Source organism: Camelus ferus, chromosome 4 (genome assembly GCF_009834535.1).
Source record: "Camelus ferus isolate YT-003-E chromosome 4, BCGSAC_Cfer_1.0, whole genome shotgun sequence".
Lineage (NCBI taxonomy): Eukaryota > Metazoa > Chordata > Mammalia > Artiodactyla > Camelidae > Camelus > Camelus ferus.
The window spans coordinates 2,866,584-2,886,574 of record NC_045699.1 but is presented as its reverse complement, the minus strand read 5'-3'; the positions used below and the strand labels follow the sequence as shown (position 1 = coordinate 2,886,574).

Sequence of the window (19,991 nt, the reverse complement as noted above, 5' to 3'; positions counted from 1 at the left end):
TAGATCTTATACAATTATTTTGGATTTATACCTAAGTATTTGATTTTTGTGTATGTTAATATTGTAGTGTTTTTGATTTCAAATTTCACTTATTTACGGCTGGTATATAGGAAAGCAATTATTTTTTGTGTATTAACTTGTATCCTGCAGCCTTGGTATAATCACTTGTTAGTTCCAGAAATTTCTTGTTGATTCTGCGGGATTTTCTACATAGACAATCAGGTCATCTGCAGACAAAGACAGTTTTGTTTCTTCCTTCTCAATCCATGTGCCTTTGATTTTCTTTTCTTGTTTTCTTGCATTAGCTTGCAATTCCAGTATGGTGGTGAATAGGAGTGGCGAAAGGTAACATTCTCTCCTTGTTTTTGATCTTAGTGGGACAGCATCTAGTTTCTCACCATTAAATATGCTGTTGGCGTCAATTCTGCACTCTTTTTTCTTTTTTTTTTTTTTGCACTCTTTATTTAAGCTTAGGCAGAATTATTTGCAGAGGGTGCCAGCACAGCTCTTTTTAGCCTAAGCCTAACAGAATTAATATTAATTGTTTAATGTCATCTAACATGCAGTTAGTGTTCAGTTTTCTTTGATTGCCTCCAAAATGTCTAAACAATGTCCACACATTGCATTTCTTTGATATGTCTCTCAAGCCTCCTTTTTTCCCATAAGACCTCTTTTTATGCTATTAACTTCACATTCTTTTAAAAATTGCAAATTATGCCAATTCACCCTTAGTGTTTCAGCATCATTTGTTAATAGTGACTGTTTTTGTATGTCCAGAATATTATGATCATACCTAACAATATTCACAGTAATTCTCCAACATCATCTAATACCCAGTTCATATTGAATTAGCCTTCTTAGTCCCCTAAGTATCTTTCAGTTCATTTGTGCAAACTAGTCAATCAAGGCATACAGATACCACATGAAGAATGATTTATCTCTTAAGTAGTTCCGCAGTAAGGAAAATCTCTCAAAAATTTCATCATGAAATTGACTTGTTGAAGACCTAGCCCATTTTATGACTGCCCATTCTTAAGTTTCAAGTCACATTTCAAATCTTGGGAACCTAATCTTGGAATATATAAGTGGAGGGGAAGGTGCAACTAGGTTATGGCTTCCACCCTGCTTCAGGTCTCCCCCCGGACGTACATTCTCTAGAGCGCTATACCCCTCTTTCTGTTTTTAGTTTCCTGGGCCTTGTCCTTTGACCTCAGGGCAGACGTGGATGGGGAACTTCTGTAATCAGTATGATAGGTCCTTTTATTTCTCAACATGAGTGCTTACCTGTGGACATTCTGAGACGCTTTTCCTCTGAAGAGTTTACCCAGTGACTTAATAGTCTCATCCAGCTTCTGGGGGCTGAGGGCTTCATTTCCCAACTGGAGATTGGGGCTGAGCCTGCTGCTGGCCCAGCTCTGGGAGCCTTATTTATAGGACACTGGTTAAGAGTGGGCTGCCCCGATGCCCTCTGCAGCCTGCCTTCCTTACGTCCCTGTCACCCCTGCTGAACTGGGAGGCTGGATACAAGGGTACTCCTCCCAAGCACACCCTCATTTCTCTTCTCTTTCCCCAGCTCTGCTTCTGCAACTGGACTCTTCTCTAAGAAGAGCACTCAGCAGACCAAGAATATGGCGCCAGGTCTCCTGACAACCAGGGATGAGGTGAGTCCTGAAATTTCTTCCTAGCTGTTGCAGGATGGACCCATTGCGTTTTCTTGTCCTGTAAATTCTGTGTTGGTGGTAGACCATACCTAGCCCTGATCTGGGAGATGTGACTTACCTTTCCTGGATCCTTTTCTCAGACTCCTCTGCTCCATTCATGACTCATGCATTCACCAAGTAGCAAAATGTTATCAGCGTAGTTAAAATACAGACGCAAGATATTCATGCTTATGTGCCCTGTGATTCCCAAGGCAGAAAAAAGGGAAGGAAATCTTTCAAGGGAGGAGCTGCCTGAGCTGCCTGAGCTGCCTCTGACAGATTTGGCAAGTGGAAGAGCTGAGGGAATGTGGCAGGAAGCCAACCATGTCTCAGAGACTGGGCGAGCTGCAGACTGTCCCTCACCATGTTGGAAGCTTGAAGCAGCAGTGACCTTTTGTCACTTGAGTTTGTGTAGAGGTGACGGTGCTAGCCTGCTGTCTCCTGGTGATTCATGGATAGATTTAGTTTGGCTGGCCTTGTGCTTTTCCACACTTGAAAACTGGAAGATTGCACCTAAGTCCTGAGTCTACACTCATGATGTGTGTGACAGGTAGCTGGAGCCACACCCCCTTGTGTCCCTTGACCCCATGGCCAAGGCACCTGCTTCATTTACTCTTTACTGCCTTCATCCACTCTGAGCCTGGATGGAGGTAGTAGTTCAGCCAGAATCCTGAAAGCCAGGCTGAAGAGTATGGACTTGAACTTGGAGCAAGCTGAGTTTTAAAGAATTTTGAGCAGTTTGCCAAGTTGAATTCAAGGATTTGGGAATAAATAGTAATCAAATGAATTATTAAAGGAAAGATTTTCTAAGCCTTAAGACTAGGGAGCATGTAAACTTGACAGAACCAAATGGAATTAACATGTATTGACCACCTAAGCAGACGCCGATTGAAGTAAGTGTGTTGATTATATCATGTATGCAAGTTAGTGTCAACTGGGCTAATTCCGTTTTCCATTGCCTGTTCTGTAATAAAATTGGCAAGTGTAGAATTTTTTTTGCAAGATCTGAACATGATCTTAATACTGAGCTCATATGGTGGATATTTGCCTATTACTGTATCGGTTAAAAGTGATTGGTTTTGATGTTGTCAGACATCACCAAAGGCTGGATATTCCTCAGTTTTCACATCTTTTAAATCTTTGAGAGAAATTGTTTATGTAGTACATGTGATTCAGAATGTTCCCTAAGGTAGTAAGGAGAGCTTTTCTTTTGTATGTTTCTCTTTACCGTTTCTGCTGTTAATAGAGAAGCATTCTTGGCCAAAAAGAAACATTACTTTTCCTGTCCCTTCTGTGCCACTTCCTGTGGGAGATTTAGCACACCTTGAGCCTTACCCTGTCTAGAACCAACATCTCTCAATATATATTTTTTCCTTTTATTCATTTCCTCCTGAAAAGTTGATGCCAGGGCATGAGCTTCTGAGTGACTTTGATGTTTAAGGTGAGGTTTCCATACCTGGAAGAGTGTCAGGCAGTCAGAACGTACTTGTTTCATAACGGGAGCACAATCTTAACTTCTTTTGAGAGCACAAGAGAGCAGTGAGGTTTGTTTGTTTTGTTGTTTGTCATTTGAGATAAAGAAATTACATATCTTAGGGTTCTCTACATTGCATTTTCAGGTGCTTTTTTTGTGTGAAGTCTGAATTATGTAAAAGAATCTGACCTATATATACATCATGACATTTAGGCATTTTTCTTAAGGGCTTTTGCCTGAGAGAATAAATTGGAATCTACATTAGAGTTCTGACATAGAAGGGGCTGTAAGCTGTTAACTGATAATTAATAGTTAGCATTCTTATATTTAATCTTAAAATGTATTTTTGTGTATCTGCTGTGTATAGGAGCATTTGATGGTGTACAAACAGTGCTATCTACAGCACAGCCTCCATTCTTACAAGAGTGCCAAATTTAGGGGTTTGCCTATCATTGGAATTAAACGTTTTTAAAATTGTTGATTGAGATATAATTCACGTTCAGTAAAATTTGCCATTTTAAATAATGTAATCCAGGAGGTTTTAGTATATTCGTAAAGTGGTGCAACCCTCACCACTCTCTCATTCAATAATGTTTTCATCATCCCCCGAAGAAACCCCGCACCCATTAGGAGTCACTCCCCACACTTCCCTCCCCCAGCTCCTGGCAACAACTAATTTATTTTCTGTTTCTATAGATTTGGTTGTTCTGGATGTTTCATATAAATGGAATCATAGAATATATGGTCTTTTGTGTCTGTTTTCTTTTACTTTGTGTTAATATTTTCAAGTTTCATCCATGTTATGGCCCAAATCAGTAATACTTCACTCTCCTTTAAGGTTGAATAATATTCTACTGTATAGATATATGACACTTTGTGTATTCATTCATCAATTGATGGACATTTTAGTTATTCGTATCACTAGAATTAATTAATATTTTTGGTCTGTGTGCATCTTTGATAGATTTTGATGATAAAATTGCTAGTGTATTAAAACTAGCGACTACCTCAGTGTCATACCTTTAAAGATGAAGAAACCACAAACATTCACATTCAAATCGATGGCTCTACAGTTTAAAAACATCCCCAGATTTTCACTATTTCATCCCACTATTTCTCAATCATTGGAAACTTAACCTGTTCTCAATGTTTGAGAATCTGTTTCTGTGGGAAATTTTGTTCATGAAATGAATTTTGGACTTACCGCACAATAGAACCGAGTGAAACAACATGAGTGTTTTAAATCACATAAGCGACAACTCTTGTGGTAGAGTGGCTGTGTTCCTTTGTCTGCTTTCAAAACCCTCCAGCAGGATGATGCTACAGCTTCTTTCCTCTCTATTGTACCCCTAGCTGCCCTTTACCTCCTGCTGGCTGTTTTTCCCTGCTCATATCACAGACTTTCTCCTCCTCCCTGCTCAAGGCATCTGTGTTCCCCATCTCCCTATATGCTTCATCTTCATTCTTAGCCCTCTGCTCTTTCCTTGACTATTCTGACTCTTAACCCATGTTTCAGATTTTAGTAAGTTTTTGAGATACAGTTTACATACCATAATTCACCTTTTTGCTGAAATGATCAGACAAGGACTTTAAAGTCTCTATGTTAACTATGTTCAATGAGGAAAAGGAAGATGTAGTATTATCAGATAAAACCAACTTCAAGACAAAGAGAAGAACATGTGGAATAATAAAGAAGTCACTTCATCAGGAAGACAAATAATAGTTATGTGTGTATATATCTAACAATTCCGCTTCAAGATAGTTGACAGAATTCAAGGGAACCGCCCCCCACCCAGTACTTGATAGAACAACTAGGTAAAAAAATCTGTAAAAACATAGACGATGTGAGGAAGACTAGCAACTGTGCTATCCTGATTGGTAGTTACAGAACACTATACCCCTCCTATTGCAGAATACGTATTTTTTAGAGTACATTTGGTATGCTCATCAAGACTACATGCAGGTCGATAAAGGAAGTCTTAATAAACGTACAGTGATTTAAAGAATACAGAGTATTTTCTGTGACTCTAATAGAATTGTGTAAGAAATCAGGAATAAGTTATCTAAGTAAATCTCAAATATTTGTAAATTAAATAACACATTCCTCACTAATTCTTACATCGAAGAGGAAATTGTAGAGAAATTAGAAAATATTCGAACAGAATGATGATGGGAATACAACATATCAAAACTTGTGGGAGGCCAACCTGGGCAGTTTTGCCTTGCTAGCCCTCCAGCTGTGCCCTCCACCACTCCTGGAACTAGGATGTCTGTGCTAGCCCCACCCTCAGCTTCCAACTTGGAGACACATGCTCTCGCCGATGAGGTTACAAGGTTTAGCACTGAGGATAAGCAAGGGGGCTTAGCAGTTGGGAAGTGGTTGGAACAAATACCCTACAGGCCTTACCTGCTTGGTTTCTCAGACTTGGACAGAGGCAGCTACACGTGGCCCCAGTTGCAAGCTTGCCAATTGCCTGATGAGCCACTTGGAATTTTGCTGCATTTCTTGGGTCTCAGACACACTGGGCCAGAAAGCAAGGTCTCCTTTGCCTAATGAGAAAGAAAACTTTAGGACAGAAACATAGGCTCTGCCTTCAGTGGACTGATGTTGAGAACGTTCACATACACAAGCTAAGTCAAAAGAGGCAGCCCTACAAGATGGAGACAAAGCATCTTCTTTTGTAAAAGCAGAAATCACAGATGATGCTTTCTTCTTGGCATTGGGAATAACTTGAGGAGTGGTTCTCAGGAGCCTGTGTTTAGGGAGAGCTTGTAACACTGGCTCAGGTTAGAGTCCCTGAAGAACTCTGTTGCGTTTCTGGCAAGTCACTCTGCCCCAGATAATTCCATAGGAGCAAGAACCCGGGGATTTGATGAGGGTAGGAGCAATGCCAGTCTAAGCTCCGACTTTCCTACAAGGAGAGTAATTCTTCAAGAAGAAGAACCCATGAATGTGTCATTTGTGGCAGAAGCTTCATGGTTGTTATGCACTCAGGCAATATCAGAAAATTCATTCTGGCGAGAAACCGTTGTGTGTGATAATGGTACTAACTGCTTCACTGAAAGCTCAAAACTTAGTATCAGAGGATTCATACTGGAGGGAAAAACTGTTCAAGAGTACTGAATGTTTAAAAAGCTTCAGTGAAAATTCTGATCTTCAGCATTAGAGATTTCATGTTGGAGAGAAACCTTATGAATGTAACAAGTGTAGGAGAATACTCAAATTCCATCTCAAATCTCTTGGCATCAGAGCTTCCGTTTAGAAGAGAAATGCCAACAATCTGGTAAGTGTGACATAGCCTTTAGTTAGAGCTCACTCCTTGTTCTCCAACTCATAGGGAGAATCCCTGTTAGCCTAAGATGTATGAGAAACGCTTTTATCTGTGTCTTACATATGGCTCAACACCAAAGAATCTACTTCAGAGAGAAGCCCTACAGGTGTAGTGAATGTAAGAGAGGCTTCTTTTTGAGCTCACAACTTGGACAGAACCAGGGAACTTGTAGCATAGGAAAAAAGCCATACAGATGTAGTATCTGTAGGTAGTGCTTCAGCCTGAGCTCCCACCATCCTTACCACCACAGATTCCCCTCTGGTGGGAAGCTCTATGGATGTAGTAAGTGTGGGAAAGCCTTCTGTCAAACTGGAAACCTCATTCAGTGTTGAAAACTACACTAGAGAGAAATCCCACGTGTTAGTCTGCTAGGGCTGCCATAAGAGAATCATGGACAAAATGGCTTTAAACAACAGAAGTTTTATTTTCTCACGGTTCTGGGAGCTGGAAAATCTTAAAATCAAGGAGCAGCTAATTCAGTTCCTGGTGAGAACTCTCTTCATGGCTGTAGATGGCTGGTCTCGGGCTGTGTGCTCACAGCAGAGACAGTTCTTGTATCCCTTTCTGTTATGAGGAACCATGCCTATTGGGTCAAGGCCCCGCACCTATGACCTCACTTAACCTTAATCCTTAGAGGCCCGATCTCTAAACGTAACCAAGTTGGGGCTAGGGCTTCAACATAATCTTGGGAGACATAATTCAGTCCATAGAATTACAACTTTGGACCCTCAAAATTCATGTCCTTCTCACATGAACATGATTTATTTCATTTTAACAGCCCCCCCCCCAAATCTTAACTCATACCAGCATCAGCTTCAAAGTCCAAAGTCTCATCTAAATATCTAAATCAGACATAGGAGGGACATAAATAGAGGTACCATTCATCCTGAGGCAAAATTCCTCTCCAGTTGTGAACTTGTGAAACTAGACAAGTTATGTACTTCCAAAATAAAATGATGAATAGAAGTAGGATACACATTCCCATTACAAAAGGAAGAATCAGAAAGAAGATAGGGTGATGGATTCTAACCAGTCCAAAAGCCAGCAGGATAAATTGTATTAGATCTTAAGGCTGGAGAATAACCCTCTTTGGTTTGACGTTCCCCTCTCCAGGCCCAGTGAGCTGGTAGTGCCCTTTTGGCTCAGAGAGGTGACCCTCCCCATGCTGCAGTCTGAGAGTGCGGTGCTGAACCCAGGGAGTAGCAGCCTCGCTTCCTGGGCCTGTGATGGGATTGGAGGTCCTGACAACTTATGAATAGCTTCCAGGGTCATTGTTCCCTTTCGTTGAAGTACGATGCATGTGTGCAACTTCCTGTTCCTTCCTGTTTTCTGAGTTGACTTTAGTCCCAGCAGCAGTGTTTTTGCTGGTCTACTTCCACCTCTTCCTGGCTTGTGCTGAGATAACTGATTAAATTCATGGTTCATACCCATACTGATCACATTAGCAAATTGTTGTTCAGACATACCGTCTTCAGAATCAGTTTTCTCTCTTCACTTTTTTTTTTTTTTTTCCAATGTGGGAAGGCTTAAAATTTTCCAGTCTTCAGGTGTGGTTCCTTTTTACTTAATTTCTTCTTCAGTTCATCTCTTTTCACATTTTACTATAAGCAGTCAGGAGGAACCAAGCCATTCTGTCCATGTTTGAAATCTCCTCAGTTAAATACCCAGTCTCATCACTCACGCAAATTTCAACCTCACACAAAATGTTAGAACACAGTTCAGTCAAGTTCTTTGCCATGTTGCAGTAAGGATCACCTTTCCTGCACTTTCCAATAACCTGTTCCTCATTTCCATCTGAGACATCACCAGAATGGCTTTTCATATCTATATTTCTGCCAATATTCTTTCCATGATTATTTATGTATTCTCTAAGAAGGTGGAAATTTTCTCTTTAGGTCTCTTTTCATTCTGCACCCTCATGAAGATCACCTCTGACATTTGTGTTTCTACCAACAGTCCCTTCACATCAATCTCAGGTTTTTCCAGCACGCACCACAAAATTCTTCCAGCCTCTACCCATCACAGTGTCAAAGCACCCCACTGTCAGTACCAAAATCTATATTAGTCTGCTAGGGCTGCCATAACAAGTGCCATAGACTGGTCACTTAAACAGAAATTTATTCTAACAGTTTTCAAAGCTTGAAAGCTAAGATCAAGGTACTGGCTGATGAGGTTCCTGGCAAAGGCTTTCTTCCTGGTTGCAGACTTGCTGCCTTCTCACTGAGTCCTCACATAGAGACAGAGCGTGAGCTCTCTGTCTCTTCTTCTTAAAAGGCGTAAACCCTCTAAGGACCCCACCTTTATGAGCTCATGTTAAGCTTCCTTGCGGGCCATATTTTCAAATATAGACACATTGTGCGCTTCAACATATATTTTGGAAGGACACATTTGAGTCTACAGCACCACACAAATGTTATGAATGTGGAAAGCCTTTAGTCAAAATTCACAACAAGTAACAGAGAATACAAAAGTGAAAATTCACAGAGGGGTGGACAGAACCCTTTCAATACAGTGAATGTGAAACTCTGGATTTGTTCAATGTCAGAGAACTGATAGAAGGAGAGAAGGTCTAGATAAAGGTGACATATAAGAAGTTTCCATGTGCTAAGCCCACATGGATCCTCACTGCACATTAGAGCAGTGACACCACAAAGAGTCAGGAGCATTGGGAAGATTCTGATGATACTCAGTGTATGCAGGATTGTGAAAGCCCTGTTAATAGTCTCAGTTTCCAGTTTGTTGAAAGTATTGATTCTGGGCCATCTACTAGGATGTGGAAAGTGTCCTTGGGAACACATCTTCTTGAAAATGACTTTAAAATTTTTTGTTGTGAAATTCACGTAACAAAATTAGCCATCTTCATATGTACAATTCAGTGGCATTTAGTAGATTAACAGCATTGTACAGCCATCACCTCTGTCTAGTTCCAGCATTTATTTTGTCATTGCTCTCAAAGGAGTCATTAAGCAGTCAGTCCCTATTTGCTCCTCTCCCCAGATACTGACAACCATTAACCTGCTTTATGTCTCTATGGATTCACCTGTTGTGGATATTTCATATAAATAGGATCATACAATTAAAGAAAAAACAGTCTGTGCTATCCAAAATGGCAGAGTAAGGAAATCCATGGCTCAAAAGCAACTGATGAGCTGCCAGAAACTGTTAACTTTTAATTATCTTTTGTATAACTTTGGAATATTGTCAAAAACTGGAAGATCTGGTGAAGACAGTAGCTCCTACTTTGTGGCAGGAGAGTACTGTGGCATTTTAAACTGCCCGCCTACCAACTATCCATGAGGAAGCCCAGGCACAAGGACTCCACATCAGCTATCTTAAATGTGCATAAAAGCATAAAGGAAACCGTGGACGTGGGAGGAAAGGAACTAGGTCAACAATGCTTGCACAAATAGAAAAAAATCATAAAGAGAAGTTGTGAAAAGGAATCAAATAGAAATGCTGGACTGCATAGTTCAGTGACTGAAGTGAAAAATTCATTATATATATTCAGAGCATATTTAAACAGGTGAAATACAGTCATTGCACTTGAAAAAATACTTCAACTGAGTTCACCCATTCTGAGGAAAATAGAAGGTAAAGAATAATGAAAGATGAACAGAGCTTGAGAGGCCTATGTGACACCATCAGGTGTATGTACATATAGAAAGTAAAGAATAATGAAAGATGAACAGAGCTTGAGAGGGCTACGTGGCACCACCAGGTGTATATACATACACATAATGGGAATTGTAGAGGGAAAGGAAGAGAACATTCCAAGAAATAATTTACAGAAACTTATGAAATTTGATAAAAGGCATAAAGATATATTTCCAAGGCACTCAACCAGCTACCAGTAGGATAAACTCAAAAAGGTCCACACTAAGAAATAGAGTCAAATTGTCAAAACCTAAACACAGGACTTTGAAAGCAGCAAGTAGTTGTTACCTACAAGAAATCCTCAAATAAGATTAACAAGTGATTTCTCCGTGGAAACCATGGAGGCTACCAGTCAGTAAGATGAGATTTTAAGTCTAGAAAGAAAAACTATCAACTACGAATTCTATATCTGATAAATTATTCTTCAAGAATGGAGAAATTCAGATGTTACCAGATAAAACCTGAGAGAGCTCACTAGTAGGCCTGCTCCACACACAGACACAAGCTGAAATGAAAGGACACTAGATAGTAATTCTAAGCCTAGGAAAGTAAAATGAACACTAGTACATAGGTTAATATAAAAGCCAGTAATAATATGCTTTTTGTTTCATTTATAACTTCTGCTTTTTCTATATGATTTAAGGCAAACATATGAAAAGCATTAACATAAGTTAATGGGCATTCAATGTATAAGGATGTAATCTTTGAGAATTACAAAATAAGGGGGAGGGATGGGAAAGTATAGGAGCAGAGTTTTTGTATACTGTTTAAACGAAGTTGTTAGATTTTTACAAATTTAGCATGTGAATTATAATCTACACGGTAACCACTAAGAAAAGATTTAAAATATATACAGAAAATGAAAGAAGGGAATAAAAGTGTTACATTACAAAAAATTAATATTTTAAAAAGCAGTAATGGAGGAACTGAGGAACAGAAGACATACACAGAAAATAAATGGCCAAGTGGCAAAAATAAATCATTTTTTATTAATCACATTAAGTGTAAATGGAATAAACTCCTCAATCAAAAGGCATAGTTTATCGGGTTGAATTCAAAACTCAAAATCTGCATATACTGCTTACCGGGGAGACTCACGTTAGATACATAACCATAAAGGGGTTGAAAGTAAAAGGGTGGAAAAAAGATATTTCATAAAAACAATAACCAAAAGAGAGCTCGAATGACTTTATCGTGAGACAAAATAGATTTTAAATCAAGAAAAGATGACAAGAGATGAAGAAAGACATGATATATTGATAAAAAGTTCACTACAGAAAGAAATAAGAGATATATATACATATGTATATATATATATATATATATATGTGTGTGTATGTATGTGTATATATATATATCTATACACACACACACACACACACCCCTAACAAATATGTCCCAACATATATGGAGTAAAAAATGGGCAAAATTGAAGAGAAAAATAGTTGTACAATAATGGTTGGCGACTTCAATACCCAACGGTCTATACTACACATAGCAGACAGACAAGAAGTGAACAAGAAAATGTAGAACTTGAACAACACTATAAATCAATCGCGCCTAACATTTGCTTACAGAACACACCACCCAACAACAGCAAAAAATATAATCCACTCAAGTGCACATGGAACAATCTCTAGGGTAGGCCATATATGTTAGGACACAGGTAAGTCTTAATAGTTTGAAATAATTGAAATCAGACAAAATAACTTTTCTTTTTACAATGGAATGAAACTAGAAATGAATAACAGAAAGAACTCTGGAAAATTCACAAATATGTGGAAATTAAGTAACATACTCTTAACCAATGTATCAAAGAAGAAAAATCACAAGAAAGTTAGACAATTCTGGGAGAGACAAATGAAAATGAAATCATGATATACCAAAAATTATGGAATACAGTGAAAGGAGTGCTTGGAGAGAAATTTATAGCTGTAAATACATAATTAAAGAAGAAAGATCTCAAATTAATACCCTAATTGCATGACTTACATAACTAGAAAAAGAAGAGCAAACTAAACCAAAGCTGGCAGAAGGAAGGAAAGAATAAAGGTAGAGCAAAGACAACTAAAATAGAGAACAGAAAAATGATTGAGATGTCAACAAAACCCAAAATTGGCTCCTTAGAAAGATCAACGAAAGTGACAAAACTTTATCTAAATTGACTAATAAAAAGAAGACTATTAAAAACAGAAATAAAATTGGAAATGTTATCATTTGTTAAGAATAAAAATGATTATAAGGGAATATTATTCAGAGCTGTATGCCAACAAGTTGGCTACCTGAGGTGAAATGAACAATTTTTTAGAAATGCACATCTATCTAAATCTCAGGAAATAATAGAAATTCTGGATAGATCTGTAACTAGTTAGAATATTGGGTCACTAATTAAGAAAAAAACCCTCCTTGCGTAGAGAAGCTCACAATGAGATGGCTTCACTTGTTAATTCTACTAAATGTATAAAGAAGAGCTGACACAAATCTTTCTCAAACTATTCCCCAACGTACTGGAGAGGACACTTCCTCACTCATTCTTTGAGGACACATTGCTCTGATTCTGGAGGTCTCAGACAAAGACATTTCCAGAAAAGAAGACTCTAGGTAGTATTCCTTACATGAACATAGAGGCAGAAATCCTCACCAGGATATTCCCACAGCAAATTCAGCAGCCCATTAAAAGCATTCTACCATGTGACCAAGTGGGAGTTACTCTCAGAATGCAAGAATATTTCAAAATCTTAAAATCCTGTAATACACTACCTTAAGAGAGTGAAGGCTAAAAACCACATGATAATCTCAATTGATGAAGAAAAAGCATCTGATGAAATTGAACGCTTTTTCATGATAAAAACATTCAGTAACCTAAGAATAGAAGGGAACGTCCTTAACATGATAAAGACTTCATTATATGTAAAATCTACATTAATACTGTCCTTAATGATGAAAGACTGAAAGTGTTTCCCTGAAGAACAGAACAAGATAAGGTTGCCAGCTTTTGCTACTTTTGTTCAACATAGTATTCACAGTTCTAGCTGAATAATTAGGCAGAAAAAGAAAAGGCATCCAAATTGGAAAAGAAGTAAAAGTATTTTTTCATTGAAGGCATTATCTCAAATCTACTCAGCCCTAGAGTGTGCAAAAAAAAAAATTGGTTAGAACTAATAAATAAATTGAGGGTATTTGCAGAACACAAGATCAACACAGAAAAGTCATTTGTGTTTCTGTACACTTCCAAAGAACTATCCAAACAGGAAATGTTAAAAATTTCATTTACAATAGTGTCAAAAACTTCAGCAATAAATTTAACCAAGGACAGCTTTATGTACACCTTAAACAACACAACATTGCAACTCACCTATATGTTAATAAAAATAAATTTAAAAATACCTTTCATGCTTGATATAAATAAGAAAATCTATGCTAAAATTTATCTGGAATCTCACAGGACCCTGAATAGCCAAAATGATATTGAGAAAGGAAGAGGAGTTTGGAAGACCCACATTGCTTGATTTCAATATTCAATACTTCATACCAAGCTACAAGCAGTGACAAAACGCATACTGCCATAGGTAGAAACAGAGAGATCAATGGAGCAGAACTGAGACCCGAGAAAGATATCCCTCATATATCTATGGTCAGTTGATTAAAAAAAAGTTTTTTTAATTCAGTTATTTACTTTTGCTGGTGGAGGTAATTAGGCTTATTTACTTATTGATGTATTTACTTTTTAAAGGAAGTACTGGGGATTGAACCCACGACCTTGTGCATGGTAGGCAAGCACTCTAACACTGAGCTATACCCTCCCCTATGGTCAGTTTCATTTTGACAAGGATGCCAAGACCATCCAACTGGAAAAGAACAACTTATACAAGTGGTGCTTGAAAAGCTGGATATCCACAGCTGAAAGAACTTGAGATGGATGAAAAATTAGAAAGCCTCTGCAGAGAAATAGAAGATATAATGAATCCAGTATATGGAAGTTTCAGAACTGAGAAATACATACCTGAAAGAAAAAGCTCAATAGATGGGCTTATCAGCAGATTAGAAGTAACAGAGAAGTCATTGAACTAGAAAATAAAATAGAAGTTATCCAGTCTGTCGAAAAGGAAGAAAGCATACTAGGCAAAAAAAAAAAAAAAAGAATAGTCTCAAAAACTGTGGGAGTATAACCAAATATTTAACATTTGTGTCATTGCTGTTCTGGAAGAACAAGCAAAGAAGGGTAGGGTTGAAAAACTATTAGAAGACTCAGTTGGCTGAAAACTTCCTAAATTTGACAAGATATAAATTTACAGATTCAAAAAGCTGAGTGTATCCCAAACATGATAAACCCGCTATAATCCATGCCAAGATAGATTATAATGAATCTTCTGAACGTTAAAAATGAAGAAAACATCTTGAAATCGGCTAGAGAAAATAACACATTTCTTATAGGGGTAGAACTATTACGGTGGTAGTGAATTTCTCATCAGAAATGGCAAAGGTTAGATGGAAGTGGTGCAATGTTTTTCAGGTGCTGAAAGAATTTTAAGCCCCAAGTCCTGTATGAAATAAAAATATTTTTCATAAATTAAGGGAAAGCAGGACATTCCCAGATGAGGGAAGACTCGGAATTTATCTCCAGGAGAATGAGGAAAGGTAATTTTATAAATGAAAAGGAAACAGAGGGAACCTTGGAACATCTGTGTGCAGTAAAGAGTTAACAGAGCAGCTTGAGACTGCTTTGGCTGGCATTGGGATCTTGCATTTCAAGCAGGCTGGTATCATTCTCAGAATTGATACGAATGGCTCTCTCTGCCTAAAACTATGCAAACAGCATGGTTTATGCTTTCCTTCTAGAATCTTGAATTTTGGTATGTGCTAGGCAGGTGCCTGAGTGACCAGCCTACCATTAAAAAAGTTGGGCGCTGAGCGTCTAATAAGCTTCCTTGTTAGACAACATTTAATGCATGTTGTCTCAAATCCTTGCTGGAAAATTGTGTCACGTGGGACTGGGAGAGGATTCTTGGAGGTTTATTCCCAGTTTCCTCTGGACTTTCTCTCATAACCATTTCCCTTTGCTGATTTTGCTGTGTATCCTTTTGTTGTGATTATAGCCAGGCATGCAGCTATATGATTGATGTTTTGAGTCTTTCTAGTGAACACCAAACTTGGAGATGGTCTTAGGAACCTTGCACAATCAGGAAGGAAGAAAACACCGTAAGGAAAAATACAGGTGACTGGAGTAGGTACTCGTCTTACGTATGATTTCTCTAAACTAATTTTGATGGTTGAAGCAAGTTATTACATGATCTGAGGTGATTCTAAATGTATATATAGGAAGTACTTAAGAAAACTAGATTTTAAACAGGAAGGGCAAGAGTATATAATGGGAGGTAAGGTTTCCATACTTCTAGCCAGTAAGATGACAATCCCAGAAGACATAAGTTATATATACATGATGTAGCACCTAGACCAACAACAACAAAAGCTATACAAAGAGATACACCAAAAAGCACTATAGATAAATAAACACAGAATTCTTAAAAAAAAAAAAAAAGTTCAAGAAACCCGGGAGTCAGTAATACGGAAGCGGGAGCACAAAGAAGAAACAAAATTAAAATGGTCTAAATACATCAACTAAAAGTAAGAGACTGGTACAGTGGATTAAAAAAACTGCGGTTAACTATACTTCAAAAACAAGAGCTTTTGTCTCATGACTACAGCAAAACCACAACTGACTGCCAAACAACCATGAAAAAAAAAGAAAAAGACTGGAACCCAGCAAAAAAGATCTTCAACTGGAAACGTAAAGAGGGAACCACAGTGGAACAGTAGGAGGGGCGTCCTCATGATATAATTTGGCCCCATACCCCTTGGGTGGGCACCCACATGCTGAAGGCTAATGAGTAGCAGAGACCCTCCCATTGGAGTGAGAGTTGGAGCACCATGTCAGGCTCCCCTGCCTTGGGTTCTGGCATTGGGAGGAGGAGGAGACCCCAGGAAATCTGGTTTTGAATCCCAGTGGGACTTATCTCCAGAAGCCCCACAGGACTGGTGCAAACAGACTTCACTCTCTTGGGAAGCATACATAGAATCTCACGTGCACCAGGTCCAAGGGCGGAGGCAGTGATTTCATAGCAATGTGGGCCAGACCTGCCTGCTGGTTTTGGAGGGTCTTTTGGAGAGGTAGGGCATGGCTGTAGCTCACCCATGGGACATAAAAGCTGGTGGCATATCTTCTGGAAATGTTCATCTACATGAGCTTTCCTGGAGGCTAACATCTTGATTGGTTCATTAGCATCTAGACCCAGCCCCACCCAACAGCCTTCAGGGAAGCCTCAGGCCAAACAGCATACAGGGTGGGAACACAGCCACACCCGTCAGCAGACTTCCTAAGCCACTAAGACCTCTAGATATGGCCTTACCCACCAGAGGTCCAGGACCAAGCTTCACCCAGCAGTGGGCAGGCTTCTGCCAGGAAACCTATGTAAGCTTCTAGTCCAGCCTCATCCAACAGGGAGTATATATCTGAAATAAAACAACAATCCCCAAGTCTGTGGAAGGAATCCACAAACACAGGCCAAACTACACTGGAACCAACTGGCTTTTGGCCCTTGGGTGACAAGAGAGGGGTGTACTGCTGGGATGCATAGGACCTCTCCCACAGGGGGCTGCCTCTCCAAGATCAAGAAACATAACTAAGCTACCAAAAAATACAAATAGAAAGATAGTAAATATGAAGTAGTAGAGGAATATCTCCTAGGCCAAGGCACAAGATAAAGTCCCAGAAGAAGAAATAAGTGATGAGGAGATAGGCAATTTATCTGAGAAAGAGTTTAAAGTAAGGATGGTAAAGATGTTCTGAGAACTCAAGAGAAGTATAGATGCACAGAGTGAAGTTTTTAGCAAAGAGTTGGAAAATATAAAGAATACCAAACAGTTGAATAAAATCACTGAAATGAATAACACACTAGAAGGAAACAAGGATACAAGGAAACAAGAATAGACTACATGAGGCAGAAGAATGGATCAATGAGCTAAAAGACAGAATAGTGGAAATCATTACTACAGAACAGAAAAAAGAAAAAAGAATGAAAAGAGATGAGGATAGTTTAAGAGAACTCTGGGACAACATGAAGCACACTATTATTCACATTATAGGGATCCCAGAAAGAGAAAAGATGGAAGGACCTGAGAAAATTTTTTGAGAGATAACCAAGAAATCCCCCAACTTGAGAAAGAAAAGAGTCACCCAAGTCCAACAAGTGCAGAGAGTTCCACACAAGGTCAACCCAAAGAGGAACACACTGAGACACACAGTAATCAAAGTGACAAAAATCAAGGATGAGGAGAAAATATTAAAATTAGCAAGAGAAAAGCAACAAATAGCACACAAGGGAGCTCCCATAAGGTTATCAGCTGATTTTTCAGCAGGAACTCTACAGGCCAGAAGGGAGTGGCACGATATATTTAAAGTGATGAAAGGGGAAAACAACCAAGAATACTCTATCCAGCAAGGCTCTCATTCAGACTTGATGGAGAAATCAAAAGATTAACGTAAACAAAAGCTAAAAGATTTCAGCACCACCAAACCAGCTTTACAACAAATGTTGGAGGAACTTCTCTAGTCATCAAACCGTAAGAAAAAAGAACAAAAAGAAGAAAGATTTTTTAAAAATCTACAAAAGATTGCTTTGGCAGTTTGGAGTCTTTTATGGTCCCATATAAATTTTGAAATTGTTCTAATTATGTGAAAAATACCGTGAGTATTTTGTCAGGGATTGCATTGGGTCTGTGGATTGCTTTAGGTAGGATGACCATTTTAATAACATTGATTCTTCCAATCCAAGAGCACAAGAAATCTTTTCATTTCTTTGTGTCATCTTCAATTTCCTCCATCAGTTTCTTCCATCTTCAATTTCCTCCATCAACAGTTTTCAGAGTTTGGGTAACCTCCTTGGTTAAGTTTATTTCTAGTTATTTTGTTGTTTTTGATGAAATGGAAATGTTTATACCAGTTATAAAATTCCGGTTTTTGAAGTGAAAAGAAATAAAAGTGAATGAAGGGCTGCAAATGGCAAAATATCCTTCTTGCTTATGGGCAGATTGTATTCCATTACATATATTTGCTGTATCTTCCTTATCCATTCATCTATTGATGTGCACTTAAGATACCTCCATATCTTGGGAGTTGTAAAGAATATTGCCATTAATAGCCGGGTGTATGTATCTTTTTGTATTCTTTTTTTGAGGTTGGCTTTATTCCTTTGATAACTATGTAAGTTAAAAAGCTAAAGCTCTATAAACATTCTTAGAAACAACAGTACATATATGTAAATTAAAAAATATGTGTAGTATATTGTGTATATGTATTTACATGCAATATATTGTATATGTACAGTCAAATAGTAATAATTCTACCTAATAAAACTGAAAAATGAACTCATAGGGGAAAGATCAGATTTGCAGTTACCAGAGGTGGGTGCTGGGGGCATTTGAATCAGATGAAGGTAGCCAAGAGATACAAACTTCCAGTTATAAGATAAATAAGTACAAAGGATGTAAAAAAATTTTAACTTTAACAGCTTTAATATTAATTAGAACAATTAATATGATTAATTAGAACAAACAATGTGATGCTCTGCATGTAACAGCCTTCTTCAGATATTAAAAATCTTAAGTGCCATGTTTACGGGGCTTCAGATGGGTTCTGTTCCTTATGACCAAGAACGTCTTTGGGAAGACTTGGTTTCTCCCCCAACTCCATTACATCATGTTTCTGGTCTGTCTCAGTGTCATAGTTCTCACAGCTGTATTTCTAAATTTCATTCTGTCTATGACAACCCGCCGCACACACGAGTGGAGAAGATGCCTATGTAGCTTCCTCTCTGCTGTACATTATTCCTACTCTTTGCTTCATGTTTTTCCTCCCCTCCCATGAACCCCCAGTCTACCAGGTTCAGAGATACCTTGGCATTCATGATAGGATTTGACCTATTTTTTGACTTGACTGACTGACTGACCCAAGATGACCACTAATCCAAGTGAAACTAATAAAAGAGTTCCAGTTAAAAGAGAGCCTCAGACTATCTCCAGATGGCTAGAAGTATCACATGTAGACCAAGGAGCTGGGAATAGCTGTCATCTACTGTTGCAGACTGGAGAGCAGAGAAAAAGGGTCTTTTAGAGGGAGAGGAATTGAGCTGTTGGAGAGCGTCTTGGTTCTAGTCTAGTTCCAGAAGCCCAGTCAGCTGCACATTGCCTTGGGTCTTGGGAGACATCTGGTACATTAATTATAATTCATCTCTTCCTTCAGAATGAAACAGTCAGTTTCTATTATTTGTAACCAAAAGAATACTATCTAAATATGCCAGAAAATATATTAAAATCTTTATTTGAAAAAACCCTATATGCTGTCTAAATCCAATTTCAAGCATAACAGTGTAGACAAGTTAAAAATAAAATGATTTTTCAAAAAGATGCATTATGCAGGCATTAATCAAAAGGCAAGAGTTGCTATATTAATATCAGGCAGGGTAGACTTCAAATTAAAGAATGTTACCAGACACAAGGTGGTGATAAATGGGTCAGTTCATAGAGATCCTCAGTGTGTATGCATCAAATAACAAAGCTTCAGAAGGTGTGAAGAGAACTGAACGGAGAAATAGATCAACAGTTAGGGACATCAACACCCTTCTCTTAGTGATGTATAGAATAATTAGACCCCAAATCAGTAACAACTCAACAACACCATCAACCAACACAATCTAATCAACATTTATAGAACATTCCACCAAACAGTAGCAGAATGCATGTTCTTTTCAAGTGCCCACCGAAACATACACAGTA

The 19,991-nt window shown here is 38.4% G+C and overlaps 1 protein-coding gene across 10 annotated transcripts in view; it reads left to right on the top strand.

Annotated features, from left to right (window-relative positions):
• The window catches only part of ZNF169 (zinc finger protein 169), a 102,201-nt gene that overhangs the window by 63,853 nt on the left and 18,357 nt on the right, over positions 1-19,991 (top strand). For 7 of the 10 annotated variants that reach the window (XM_032477387.1, XM_032477388.1, XM_032477396.1 and 4 more), the window contains one exon: positions 1,574-1,661. In XM_032477387.1, coding sequence (XP_032333278.1) covers positions 1,574-1,661 — 88 coding nt within the window. Of the gene's footprint in view, positions 1-305; positions 346-1,573; positions 1,662-19,991 lie in introns of all 10 variants that reach the window. The other 3 variants (XM_032477390.1, XM_032477389.1, XM_032477391.1) reach the window with 1 other exon arrangement.